The sequence below is a fragment of the Rhinolophus ferrumequinum genome, chromosome 23, assembly GCF_004115265.2.
Source record: "Rhinolophus ferrumequinum isolate MPI-CBG mRhiFer1 chromosome 23, mRhiFer1_v1.p, whole genome shotgun sequence".
Lineage (NCBI taxonomy): Eukaryota > Metazoa > Chordata > Mammalia > Chiroptera > Rhinolophidae > Rhinolophus > Rhinolophus ferrumequinum.
This window is the reverse complement of record NC_046306.1, coordinates 27,307,311-27,321,715: the sequence shown is the minus strand read 5'-3', so window position 1 is coordinate 27,321,715 and position 14,405 is coordinate 27,307,311. Positions and strand designations below refer to the sequence as shown.

Genomic DNA, 14,405 nt, shown 5'->3' with positions numbered 1-14,405 from the left:
AATCTCGCTATTTACAAACCAAATGGTGACAGTTCCCTTTTGATGAAGGAGATGATATTCTGGAGTTAAGCACCACATCCAGTCACTTAAGTGGGGTTGGTATGTTCAGATTCACAAAATCGTCCTCATATTTGGCCAGTGGACATTTTATTCACCAAAGTTCTCAAGACGCTAAATTTAAATACATAATATAATTCATGGAAGAAAGAAGTGAAGGAGGAAGGGAAGGAGGGGGGAAGCGAAGAAAAAAGGAGAAGGGAAGGAAGGAAGGTATTGGGGAGTGGAGCTCTGTTCCTAGTGCGGGTGTGACTTTGAACAGGCCCTTCATGTCCCTAGGCCTCCTTTCCTTTTCAGTAAAAGAGCGTTGAACTAACCATTTGACTTTTAATGCTTTTTTCTTTAACAGTAAAGCATTTTATGTCTAAAAAAACTCATTTTTTTTTAATTAAAGTTTATTGAGGTGACAATGGTTAGTAAAGTTACATAGGTTTCAGGTGTAGAATTCTGTAATACATCATCTGTATCTTACATTGTGTGCTCACCACCCAGAGTCAGTTCTCCTTCCATCACCATATGTTTGATCCCGTTTATCCTCATCTACCACCCCCCACCCGCTTAACCCTCTGGTAACCACTAAACTATTGTGTGTGTCTCTGAGATTTTGTTTCTTTGTCTTGTTCCTTTGTTGCTTTCAGTTTTATATCCCACATATCAGTGAAATTGAATGGTTTTTGATTTTTTTCTGTCTGACTTATTTCACTTAGCATAATAATCTCAAGATCCATCAAATGTTGTCGCAAATGGCACTATTTCATTTTTCTTATGGCATAAGAAACTTATGGCATAAGTACTTAAGTATGTATGGCATAAGTACTCCATTACATATTTTTAAAAATCTATTGAACATATGATATAAATAGTGGACTTCAGTTTCCAACAACTTGGCATCTGATCTTATGCAAATCGCCATCTTGCCATAAATCCACATGAATGCTGGATAAAAGAAAAATAATTATAGAAAAGATGATAAAATCCTAAGCTTCTTTGTTCTTCAGAGCAGTTGCTTTTCTGGGCCTGCCCACTCTCACACCATCTCGAGAGTATACTGTCCTTTTTCCTTGCTTTTAATAAATCCACTGCTGCTTGCTTGGCCAAAAAAAGAAAAAAGAATGGTAACTACAAAACTGATCTTGAAGGTAGACTGGAGAATCCCAACTTGCAGGAAATAAAGAGGGAACCTAGTTCTCCAAATGAAGCCTCAGCTGCATAGAGGGAGTTGGGCCATGGACATAGATTCTCAAGGCTTGGGGCTGGGATTTTTATCCCCGTGCAGGGATCAAAAATGAAGCTTTAAGGTGGGTATACTTCATGTAAAGCAGTGACCCGGGACTGAAGTCCCTGCCTAACAGGGCTACCTTCTCTGTTTAACAGGGAGTAGAAAAACTACTCATCTGCCAAAGAAAGCAGTAAGGAAGGTCATCCTAGCATTAGGGTTCTGTGTGGAAAATGAAAAGTCTCTCTTGAGACGTCAGAGCCAAGGTCTCTGCCACATACAGATGTAGATCTAAATTTAAAGTATTGTATAATAAAAGGATCCTGAAAAAATAAAATAGAAGCTGACCCAAGGCCACAAACTCTGTGAAGCTTTAGCAAATAAATTGCAAAAATTCTTGGAGGGAAATATCCATAATCTAGCATACCTGGGCCTTCGACAGAAAACAATAACCCCCTAAAAAAAAAGCTCCCAGTAAAAATGACTAACCATTTGAGTTAATGAACCACCATAAAGGAAAAACAGCAGACCCAACCAACAAGAGGATTAGCAGTTTCAGTAATTTTAAGCAGTAGAACAATCTGAAGAAACCATAAAATGAGTATGTTTAGAATCATTAAGTAATTTAAAAGGTAAAAATTATAATGAAAGAGGCCATACTGAAAAGGAACCAAATAGAAATTCTAGAAATGAAAAATATAGGTGTAGAAATTAAAAATTGAATGGGTGCATTAAACATCAAGTTTAAAAACACAGTTGAAGAGAGAACTCAGACAGGTAGAAATGGAAAATATGGTATAAATAAAATGAGAATGCATTTTATTCTCATTTATTCAACATAATGAGAGTTCCGGAAGAAAATATAGGGGAGAAGCAAGCATTTAAAAGAGATGCTTGATAATTTTCTATAGTATTGAAGACAAAAATCCTTAAATTCAGGAATCACAAATCCCAACAAAGTAAATCAGTAAAATTGTACATCTTGATACAGCCAACCATTGATAAGAGAAAGTCTTTAAAATAAGAGGGAAAAGACGGATTTCTTAAAAAGGAAGAACAGTTAGGTGGGCAGCAGACTTCTTGTTGGCTGGGAAATGCCTTGAAAGTGCTAAGAGAAGAAACAGTCAAATCTAGAATTTTATGCCCAACTAATTTTGCGGACCCCTAAATATAAACCAGGCATGCTACAATCCTATTAGTAAATTATATATGTAATAAAAACAATGATTTATCCCCCAACTGTAAGGTATAACCACTGTTGGAGAGACTGCTTTGAAATAAATAAAATGGCTCCATACAGGGTTTTAGAGAGAGGCTACACACAAACTGTACTCATCATATCCTAAGCCAAGTTCCTACAGGCAAGTAGGAAAGTTACTGTAGCATACAAGTTTCATTCGGATGTACACAATGTGCCAAAGGAGATTATGAGTGAGATTCATTTTGTAAATATAAAAATTAAAACAGTAGAATCTTTATAATACTTTTAAAGAAATGGAGAGGGACCATCAAAACATTTGATCCCACATTAAGACTCACTGATTATCACATGGAAAAGTACCTGAAATACAGTTTTTGGGTTTTTTTGTGTTGTTTTTGTCCAAAAAATAAGTGTCCCAAATGTATGACCTTTCTGTGATGACACGTAGCCATGAGTAGTAAGATTCTAGATGCTTTAAAGAGAATAAACACACTTAATCTTAAAGACAGAATTTTGAAAGTTATTTGGAAATGTTTCCATTATCACAGTGTTGCCAGTAATGACACTGCCTATCAAAACAATGTCATCTACACATCTTTCAAACTTGGAAACAGAATTTTTCTGTGTTAAATCCCATCCGAATTAAGAGTTATGGTGTGTTTTAAGCCCATTTATTAAAACTATGAAAATGCAACATATTCTGGTTAATATGCATGAGCGACTGGCATCAGGGAAGATGGAAATCAGTACTTTGTTTCAACAAAAACCTTCACAAACAGGTAGATGGCACTAGAATATGAACGTTGTGATTTAGTAAGCACGACCAACAGTGTACTTCCTCAACAGGGATTTATGTAACGGAGAAATAACCGCCCTTGTTAAAACAAAAGGAACTTTCCATAGCCATTCATTTTTAATGTATATGTTTCTGTAGGTTCTATACTGTCTATATTACAATATGGTACAAATATTACAAATATTACAAATTAAAAATTGTATATATGTTAAAGGATAGGTACTCAGAATATTTTCAAGATGGGGTGTGCCCACCTTTAGTTTGGAGATTACTTATCTAGACTAGTGTTCTCAACCTCAGGGGAACCGCCGGAGGAAAGCTGACTTAAAAATGCAGTGGTCTGGGCCCTAATCTGGACCTACAGAATCTGAATCTCTGGGACTGGAGCCATGCTTCGATATTTCTAACAAGTTCCTTTCCAGTTCTGAAGAACACCAGAGTTTGAGAACCATTCCTCTAGAAAATACAGGCCAGCTCCTCAGCAGGACATTCCGTCCCACCCTGGACCCAACCTACCTGCTGTTCTTATCTACATCATCTCTCACACACGGAAAGTCTTTAGCCACAGAAACTACCCGTCTCCCCGATTTCCATTGGTCAGCACAGTGCTCAGCCTGAGGCTGGTGTTCAAGAAATGTTGGACCCAGCTCTTCACAAGGCACCTCTGCATTTTGCATGTGCAGTTGCCACCTGCTGAAAGTTTTTCCCCTTTTCCTCCAAATTCTTATTCATCCTTCATTCTATGTTTAAATGTTGTGTCCTCTGTAATTCACCACTCCCCGCACCCTTGTTATATAACTTGACATGTTCTATTATATTTATTTTGCACATTTCCCTCTTTAAACTATGAGCTCCGTGAGGATTCAAGACATTGTCTCATTCTTATGTACATTATACAGTAAACCAGCCACCTTCTTTACTCTCTACCTCTCTCTACCTTGCCCTGCTCCAGCCTCTGGAACAAGGAATAGGAGAAATAACTGTTACCTTTGGGGACGGATAGACACAGTCTGGAAGATGAACCAAACTGGAAAAAGATAATAAATGGAATTTGAGATCTTGCGATACTTTCAAAGTCCAGTTAAAATGGAGAAGCAGGGTTTTAGTCTTCGTTCTGAATAGAAATATTTAGATGCCTGGGACTAAATTGATACCTTACTGTCTTTTGGTTATAGGCTAAGCTATATTTTGAAAAGACTGTTAATTTTGGAGAATCTGATTCTTAGACAAACAGTCTTTTAAATATATTCCTTAGAATTGTATTAACTATAATTCTCAACATGATAAATACTATTTTAATGCAGTGGTTTTTCTAAATCCTGGAAGCATTAACTTTGTATAGTGTTTTTCAATTTTATTTTCTAATTTTTCTATAATATGCTCTGGTAATACACTGTTTTTTAAATGAACATTTCCTTATCCTTGCATTAAGCACAATACATTTTTAGCTAAGGAAAGTCTAGTACTGATGTGTTAAAAGACTAGCCCCAAATTATATGAGTGGTGTTAGCACCAAGCTTCCTCTCTTTCTCCTGTTCTTGAATGCAGAAATCTAAAGCTAAATCTTAGCTAAAAATATGTTGTCCTCTACATGAGGTACCCTGATCCACTCCAAGGCCAGGATTGCTTTTCTCTGTCCATCTGGACCCCCTTTCCTACTCCCTAGCTCTCTCACACATTTTCTATTTTCAGTAACCCAATTGAGTCCTGCCATTGGCACCGCCAACCTTGTGTAGCCCAACGTACAAAGTTTTCTGGCCTCAACAGATAACACCATTGGAGATCTTCCCACAAAATATTTTTAATAACCGTGGAATCTATATAAAATAGCTGTAGATTTGGGTGATTTCCATGGCTCACTGGGAATTCCCTGGTGGTTTCTCTGAAGGGTCAAGAGGAAACTACAGAAAAGGTTGTTCACTTTTCTTTCTGATTTTTATGTCTGATAACTTGAAAGTTGTGCTCTCCATATGGACAGCTTTTTCAGACCTAAGTAGTGTGTGGAAATTTCAGATGTCACCAGATCTGTGGGTGTTTCTCACATACATAATAATAATTCATTGAGCACTTCAGTTGTGCCCGGAACTACGATAATCACTTTATATAGATTACCTCTTTCCACCCTCATAAAAGCCCTGTGAATTGGAGGCTGTTACTCTCCCTGTCACACAGAGAGAGTGCACATGACCCAGGCAGTTGAAATGTCTCTCCCAGGGTCACACATTTAAGCAGTAGCAGCACCCGAATATGGCCCTAAGTTGGTCTAACTCCTGAGCTTTTGCATTAACTTCTACATCTCATAGCAAGACCCCATTTCTAGTTTTTATAAATGAGTTGGCAATTTGCAAATTGTTTTTAAAAATAAAGCATATGTTTGGAAATGCATTCTTGATCTGCTTAAAATTTGCAAAGTGTCTTACATTTCTGGATGATTGTTTAAATGCTCACTGTGCTTTACTTTGCAGGCCCAAGAAGCTAATATTAAAAGCGTTCAAGCAATATTGGTTCGTCTTTAAAGACACATCTATAGCCTACTTTAAAAATCGGGAACTTGAACAAGGAGAACCAATAGAAAAACTAAATCTTAGAGGTAAGTGGGTTTTACATCTCGCTGTGGCTTGTCATGACCCAGCAAACAGATGAAAGCCAAGACTCCTAGCCGCTGAAGCAAGGCTGACTTCCAGTGTCACTGTTCAGAATCGCCGCCTGCCTGCAGCTCTGCTTCCCCGTGGTGCATAGACCTGGAACATGGTTTAGTCAATGTGGTTATTCCCAATCTGCTGTCTCTTCTTTTCCAGTGTGTCCAAGTCCATGAATTGATGGTAACTGGCAGCATAAGTATAGTACATGAGGCATTGTAACATCCTGAAAAGCTTTCTGCTTTCCAGAACAGTTACGTTTAATTCAGCATTGCTTTACTACCTATTCTAATTTCTGAAAGTGACTGTGAGTGTACTGGTAACTCTGTTAGTTGAAATATTTTAAGAATCAGTACACTCAATCCCCTTATCATTGTGGCAATCAGAATTTCCTGTGCTTTGATTTATTTTACAGTTCATATTCATAATTGTTCTTATGGGTTAGAATAGCCAAATCAACCTTCAGAATGAATTCAGTTGATGATATATTTAGAAAAAATCATGAAAGAAAACATTTTTCTCTATCCATGTTAGTTCATAAGTCTTAGTTAGTTATCTTTCAGTTAATGTTATCAGATTGCTCCTGCATTTTTTAGAAGAGAACCAAATCTGAGGTGTGTATGTTCAACATCTTTATTTTAGATGTACACCTGATATTTATATAACAGGTTCTTCAGGACTCAGTTGTATCCCTGCCTTTTATTATTCAGGCTGCGAAGTTGTGCCAGATGTGAATGTAGCTGGAAGAAAATTTGGAATCAAGTTACTAATACCTGTTGCTGATGGTATGAATGAAGTGTATTTGAGATGTGACCACGTAAGTAAAACCACAAAAATGTTCGGTCACATCACCTTTAGTAAGCCCAAGGACAAACCAGCTGAAGCATTTTCTCAGTTTACAGCACTATTGTATCAGCAAGCTATTGCTTTGTAACAAACAACCACATAAATCACACTAACATATACCAATAGACATTTGTTTCTGAAACATCAGCAGGTAGGCTGGGGGTTGGATGACCCAGCTGGTGTCAGCTGGGCAGGCCTGCTTCAAGCCAGAGGTGTAGCTAGGCTTGGCTTCGCACTGCAGGTTGAGCTCATTGTATTTATCCTGGGTCCCAGGCTGCTTGGGGAGGCTCTTCTCATGATGGAAACGCAAGAGGGCAGCTGGAAACATGTGAGTCCGCTTAACACTTGGGCTTGCAATTGGTACACTGTTATTTCCACCCATACTCCATTGGCCAAAGGCCAAAGTGAGTCTAGCTGGGCTCAAAGTCAAAAGGTGAAAACTACACTCTGGCACTGGTGGGAGGGAATATAAAAATGACATGGCACTAGGTATGGATACCAGAAGAGTGAAGACTGAGGCCAGTAATTCAGTGTATCACACTTACTGTTCTGAAGAATTCCACTTCTCAGTTGCATCCCCTCAGCTTCTGGAACCACTCCTCTTCAGTACCTGAGGTAAAAAATGAGCACAGACATTAAAGAACAACAGAAGCCACCACTAACTGGTTCAGGACCCATCGATGGACCTGATTCCTACTATGGGATTAGAATGTTTACTAACGATAAGCCAGAGTAGAAATAATATGCAAAATCAGTTCATGACTTTTTCCCCTCCTTTTCTTCTGTCAGACAGATCAGACAGGATATGAAAATGGAAATATCTGTATGAAGGAAGTCTCTCTGGCAGTTTGGGTTTTCACCTGCCTTTGCTCCATGGCACATGTCCTTGGTTCATCTTTAAATTCATGGAATTTATTAAGGTTGATATTCCTATTCTCTAGTCCTTCATCATCTAGAAACTAAACACAGGACTCAAAAATTATTGTTGGGTGTTAAATTAGGTGATTTATAGCCACTCAGAACATGCATATTTCCATGCTTAGAAGGTGACAGTTTTGTGTTGTAGAGATGAAAGGCCAAGTCCCGTTCCCTGCTGGGGGGCTTTGCACTTGAACTTGCTTCTCAGCCCTCTCGTGTTTGCTGCAGGAGAATCAGTATGCCCAATGGATGGCTGCCTGCATCTTGGCATCAAAGGGCAAAACCATGGCAGACAGCTCCTACCAGCCAGAGGTCCTCAACATCCTTTCATTTCTGAGGATGAAAAACCGGAACTCAACTTCTCCAGTGGCTTCCAGTCTTGAAAACACAGACATGAACCCAGAACATTTTGTGTCACCTCGTTGTGCAAAAAAACACAAGTCCAAACAGGTACTATTAATCTTGTTGGGGTGATTGTTTACAGTGAATTCTGTATTTTCTGAAATAAAATGAGGAATTAAAATGATTGAGACGATCATCATGAAAAATCAGTTGATGGGGAAATTTGACTACAGACTGGGTATTAGATGATATTAAGAAACTATTGCTAATTATCATGGAGGTAACTGTCCTGCTACCTGAACATGACAATATGCCCTCATATAATTTCATTAAAAATAAAATGCTGTAGTCCCTACAAATTAAATTATGCTTCCATAAGCATAGGTTAAAAGTTAAACAGATGCACTGATTCAACCACACCCACTGTCTGTGGACACTCCAAGGACACCAGAAGAGGGCCCGAGAACTCTCCATCTGCATGAAACTTAGCTTGTGTGTGGTCTGATCTTGTTTCTTCTTCTCCCCAGTGATTTGCATGTCTGAAAGGGAGAGGGAGACAATATGAGAAGGAATTGTCTTTGTAGAGCTGCAGTTGGATCTTGTATTCATTGGGGATTTAGAGTTAATGGGATAATTGCTAAGAAGAGTTTGATGTCTCCTGTTTCTGTTTAGCTAACAGCCCGGATTCTGGAAGCCCACCAGAACGTGGCCCAGATGTCCCTGGTGGAAGCCAAGCTGCGGTTCATTCAGGCATGGCAGTCTCTACCTGAATTCGGCGTCACCTATTACCTTGTCAGGTGATAACAATGTTTACTTGCCTCTCTCACTTTCCATTTCATTTTAAGTAGCTTGCTTGGAACCCAGTTTATTCTCACTTAGTCTAGAATGTAGAACTGTTTTTATTTTAAAATTACTGCCCTTTCACAAATGGCCCAAAACTTTGGGCTGTTCATAAAGATCTTCCATACCTCTGTTCAAAGTGCCAATACCCTTGAATCCTAGCTAATGGTGGAGAAGGAAATTTTAAAAGGAAATTTGGTTCTTTTAGGATAACAACATTTGCAAAAACAGAGAGAGAAATCACGTATTGATTTTATGAAATCTGCGACCATGTTTCATGTCAGCCTCCCCCCACAGAATAAGCTCCATGAAGTCAGGAATTTTCTATGCATTTAGGTCACTACTGTATTCCCAGTACCTAGAAGGGTGCCTGGAGTACACAGTTGGTGCTGATTTTGAATTAATTGACTTGCCCGCCTCTTATTTTGCTTTCCCCTGATGTCAATTTCACTGAAAGGATGTCTGCAGCATAGCCTTAATTCTCTCCATTAGTCATATTCTCCGTATCATGGTAATAATGCCCTTCTGTAGAAAGTTAATCCCTTCATTGTCCATTCTTTGGAAATGATTTAGAAATGTTGGTTTTATCGCTTCTCGGCCTTTTGGCTAAAGTCAAGTGTAGAAATGTTGGTATTATCCTTAAGAAATGATATGTGAATGAACATATTACAGGAAGCAGTTGTTTCTTTTAATTTTTTTTTTTTCCAGATTTAAAGGAAGCAAGAAAGATGACATTCTGGGAGTTTCATACAATAGGTTGATTAGAATTGATGCAGCCACCGGAATTCCAATTACAACGTGGAGATTCGCAAATATGAAACAGTGGAATGTAAATTGGGAAATCCGTCAGGTAAAATGAACGTTTGGGATATATTCAGTGTTGAGGCTGGAAATGTGTGTTCCCTCAAAATTGCGGATTATTCTGATTTAAAAAGCTGTTCTTATATTTAGAACTCTGCAACCACAAGCATGTGGTAATTGCTAAAATAATCACACGCAATTCTGGGCAGTTTCCTAACAAGTACAGACCAAAAATGCTTTTGCATTAACCCCACAAGTTGGCTTAGTCACCATACGGCTTTTCCATGCAGACTTTAAAATTGCTGAGCAGTTTGATTAATTTCCTTTGAGTCAGCATAGGGTTATATAAGACTTAGGCTGATAATTACTTGGCAGAAACTACCTCAGATGTAACTGCCACCCAAAATAAATCAACCTAAAAAGAGGCCTCATCTGAATTACTGCCAAAAGGTCTCACTGGTTGAAAACGCAGAGGCTCCACTGCCCACCTGGAGAGCATCCGTTCCAGTCCCCAGAGCAAACAAACCGCTAGAGAAACAAGTACAAGGCACTGGGATAACTGAGAAAGCTTGGCCTCTTGGGCTGACGAATCTTCAGACTCGCATCATCTGCCCCTGGACCCTGAGAACTAAGTCCATCATCTGCATCCTGAGAACTAAGTCCAGGCCAAGGCTACGTCCCGGGAAACTCTAGGTGAAATTAGAGGCACCTTAGTGCCCTGCTGCTTTAAAACATTCTGAACTGGCTGGTATACAAATTCTCTCCCCTCCTTTCCTCATTTTTCCACTAGAAAACCATCAATATAAAGGCATGGTAAGAGACTCACTTTTTCTTAAGAACCATGGATGCCGGTCAGCAGGGCTGTTAACCGTCTGGGCACTCATTTGTAGAATGAAGCTCTGAAATGAGACGACCTCTAAGACTGGCTCTAAAACCTTGTTGCATATACGATCCCCTGGGAAGTTTTAAAATACCACTGCCCAGGCCACTCCCAAGACCAATTAAAGCCGAATTTCTAAGGCAGTAGCTGGGCATTAGTAATTTTTAAATGTCCACAGGTGATTGCAATGGACAGCCGAGGTTGAGAACCCGTGATGTTTCAGTTTCTTCTAGTGCTTTATGACTTTCAGATGGAAAGGGGTGAGGGGCAGTGGGTGTAGGAAATTTCAGGGTGGGCCTTTCATTCTCCATGTAAAAGTCTGTCAAGTACCCTGCTCTTTGACACAGAGAGTGCTTAGAAACTTCTACATCTAAACTAGACCGAAAATATCTATGTGTGTTGGGAGTTAGAATATGTTTTGCCAGGTGTGCAGGAAAGTTGACACCACAAGAGGGCGCAAACAGAGCAAAGACACGTTTTCTGTAAGCTTCTCATGGAGGTGGTGGGTTTTCGTGGGGTTTTGTAGGGAAATCCATCCGTCCACCACCTCAGCAACCCTCAGCTCCGGGGCCCTCTCCAGTAAGGCAGCTTCCTTCTCATCTTTCCTAATCAGAAGTTAAGCTTATTATATGTGCCTTCTCTTCCAGGTGGCAATAGAGTTCGACCAGAACGTCTCCATTGCGTTCACCTGCCTGAGTGCAGATTGCAAGGTCGTGCATGAATACATTGGTGGCTACATTTTTTTGTCCACCCGCGCCAAGGACCAGAATGAAACGCTCGATGAGGACCTGTTCCACAAGTTGACTGGCGGTCAGGAGTGAAGCAAAGCAGACTTGCTTGGGCCTACACTCTGAGGGCAAGCCGAAGGTGGTCTTCCCCAGACAGTGGCATCTGTGGTTTGCACAGTGCGTAGGTTCCAGCCTGACAGACAACCAGCAGCCACCCAGATCCTCACCTCATTTCAAACACACTGGCTTGCACACCCCTTTCTTTACGTTGCCCTATGCAGTGGAAGAGGCCCCGGTTGCCTTTTTTGTCAAATGGGAGAGCAGGAGAAAGGAGAACCTGCAAGTGTATGGCTAGAAATTTTCCCTGTGCTTATCGGCCCCATTGCTATGCCAGCGTAGAAAACAGAAACTTCAAAAGCACACGTAGGGAGCACAAATCTTATTCCAAAAACTCAGGGATGAAAAGAAGTAGGTCGTTCCTTAACAGAAGTGCTTTTAGCTTCCATCTTGTGAAAATGGCAGAGGGAGTCCACGCAAACACTTTTTCCCTGGAGGTCAAGGTCGAGAGGTGGAGAGGGTAGAGATGGGGTTACCCCTACCCTAGGGATAAGGGGTCAAAGCAGTTGCCCTCACTGTCATCAGTCCACGGTGACTTCTGCCAAAGTAACCATTGACATATTTGGTCTTGGACATTGATCCTCGAAGGTTACTGCTACCACCCACAAGTCCCATTTCATTCCTGGAGATCCCTAAGCTACTTTTAAGTCCTTGATGACATGGGTGACACAGGTACAGAGAACCTGTATATTCCTCAACTCAGCTCCATGTCTTTACTGCTTCTACTCAGGGTTGGAGCTCAAGAAGACATGCCTAATTCTCTCTGTTCATGAAAACCACCTCCCACATCCAGGCTTCCAGTGAGGTCCCCATCCCAACTGGTCAGAAAGAGCAGAGCAGGACACAGGCCAGGCCCATTCTCAAAGACCACCACGTTCAAGGGCTTATGGCTTCCATCTGTGGGGCCTTTGGCTGGTTCTTGGGGGCAGAGAAGACTTGCTCTGATCACTCATCAGTGGTCTCCCGGATTTGGTGTCTGCTATATAACTCCTGGCCTTTCCCCTTAAAGGGCTTGGCTTTTGTAAATCAAAAGTTGATCATAGACTTCTTTTCTCTCTGGCTCACGCCGTGCACGTAGGCCAATTAACAGCTGCCTCCGTTGTCATTTTCTGTTTGGGTTTGTCAGCATTGTGAGGAGTCGGTTTTGAGAAGGTGAAAAGCTATATCAAGGGAAGAGGGAAATATCAGCTAATGTATTTTTTTTTTCATAAATGTTCTGTCACACAAAGGATTTGGGTTACCAGGGTAAGGCAGAGACTTTGTTTCCATTTTGAAGTTCTTTATTATGCAAACTTCAGGGGGCCTGGCTGGAGCTCAGATGCCAGAAAATATCAGCTAGCTATTGATTTATTTCCCAACAAAAGCTTTTGAGAAGGAGAGATCTCCAGAATTCCTGTAAGCAGCGTTGAAACAGCCTTAGATAGGAACCCCCGGGCTCTGAGCCAGAAACTGTCACTGGAAATTCCTCTTTCAGCCTCTCCTTAGAGGTGAATGTTAATAAAGACTCCCCAGGCACCAGTTGAGCTTCCGAGGCGTAGCTTTAAAGCTCAGAGATGGCTTAGGCACTTGGAAAATCTGGTTCATGTCATAAAGAACATAGTTTAAAAATGTTTTATGTAGAATCTAGTGCTGAGCGTACTGTGTTAAAGTTGGGGTTGGTCAAACTTGGTGTTGGTCACTTCTGTAGAGTCCTGGGCTCTATTATTTTAGAATCTAGTCAGGTCTTTAAGAATATGTTGGGCTCTACATTAAAATAATGCCCCTTGATGTCACATTGCACCTGTCTGCTTGCAGGTGCAACTCTGTATAATATAATTTACCAAAGCTAGACTTGTAGTACAACCCTCTTCCTTAGCTTTTCAGGGTTGTCTGACATTTCCATGAAAACGCTCAAAGGAATTGACTGGTTTTAACTAAACTCTCAGGGAACATTTATCCCACGACTACACAGCCACATCCCAAAGGAACAAACAAGTGTGACAAGTAAACCTTAAATGCTGCTATTCCAAAGAGCAACTTCAGGACATTTTTTTTTTAACTTTGGGTGCAAGAAGTCATCTGACTACTTATGAGGTAATTTTAAACTAATGTGTGCCTTTTGACTCCATTTGCTTTCTTATCTACACTAGATTGGTAAATCTGCCTTTTTTATTATTTTTATATGACTTTTAATTAAATGGCTTATATGGATTTGAGTATGGTCTACTTGTACTCTCCAGTCTGCTGTCTCTAAAAAAGTGAATATTTTCTCCATTATGAAAAAGGAGTGCAAGTTTCAGATTTAATGTGTTTTTCCTCACAATTCCAAGATTTGAGCTCGTTCTCCCCAGTGAGATTGACTTAGAAACCTGGTGGTTTCAATTCTTTTCTCATTGACTGTCACCAGATTTCCTGACATGTCATGAGCTCTTTTGTTCCAGGTCTGCCTTTTGGAAGAAGCACCAGAAAGCAAGAAAATATCCAGAGGCAGAAGAGCATCAGAGAGTCTCTGATTTGATACTCAAATGTCAAGGGCATTTCTTTGATTTAGTGATAGATGGTACAACATACTGGTGGTGCTGTCCAGTTTATAGATAGCCCTTAATGCAATTCTAACATCAACCTGTAGGGGGCAGGAATGGTTTACCTTCTTATTTCACAAAGGAGAAAACAGGCTCAGACCGTCAAGTAACTTGCCCAAGGTCATACCACCAGTAAGCAATGGGACCAGGATTCAAAGCAAGGTTTGTCTTAACTTCAAAGACCCCCTAAGCTTAAACCAGAAACCCCACCGTTCCATTTCCAGCCCTGCTCAGCCTCGAAATGCCTGCCCCCAGCCCCTGCCCCAGTTGAGTTCAGTGTTCCCATGTCGCTCACACTGATAGAAGATGAGGGATGTTATGGGATTGGCTGCCCCAAAGTTAGCTGTGGGAGGTGCAAGTGGATCAGAAACGTCTGGAAGCCAGAGAAATGAGTTGTCTAGCTAGTGTGGTATTTATGATTCTGGGAAAGTTTCATTTTCAGTCCCAAGGTCAAAAAAGTAAG

The 14,405-nt window shown here is 40.5% G+C and overlaps 1 protein-coding gene across 2 annotated transcripts in view; it reads left to right on the top strand.

The window, feature by feature from the left end:
• The window catches only part of FERMT1 (FERM domain containing kindlin 1), a 40,347-nt gene extending 26,790 nt beyond the window's left edge, over window positions 1–13,557 (top strand). The window contains exons 10-15 of one of the 2 annotated variants that reach the window (XM_033095438.1): window positions 5,736–5,860; window positions 6,620–6,726; window positions 7,902–8,123; window positions 8,688–8,812; window positions 9,564–9,705; window positions 11,184–13,557. In XM_033095438.1, coding sequence (XP_032951329.1) covers window positions 5,736–5,860; window positions 6,620–6,726; window positions 7,902–8,123; window positions 8,688–8,812; window positions 9,564–9,705; window positions 11,184–11,357 — 895 coding nt within the window. In that variant the 3' untranslated portion in view covers window positions 11,358–13,557. The remainder of the gene's footprint in view (window positions 1–5,735; window positions 5,861–6,619; window positions 6,727–7,901; window positions 8,124–8,687; window positions 8,813–9,563; window positions 9,706–11,183) is intronic. The other variant, XM_033095439.1, reaches the window with a different exon arrangement.
• The last annotated feature ends 848 nt before the right edge of the window (window positions 13,558–14,405 follow it).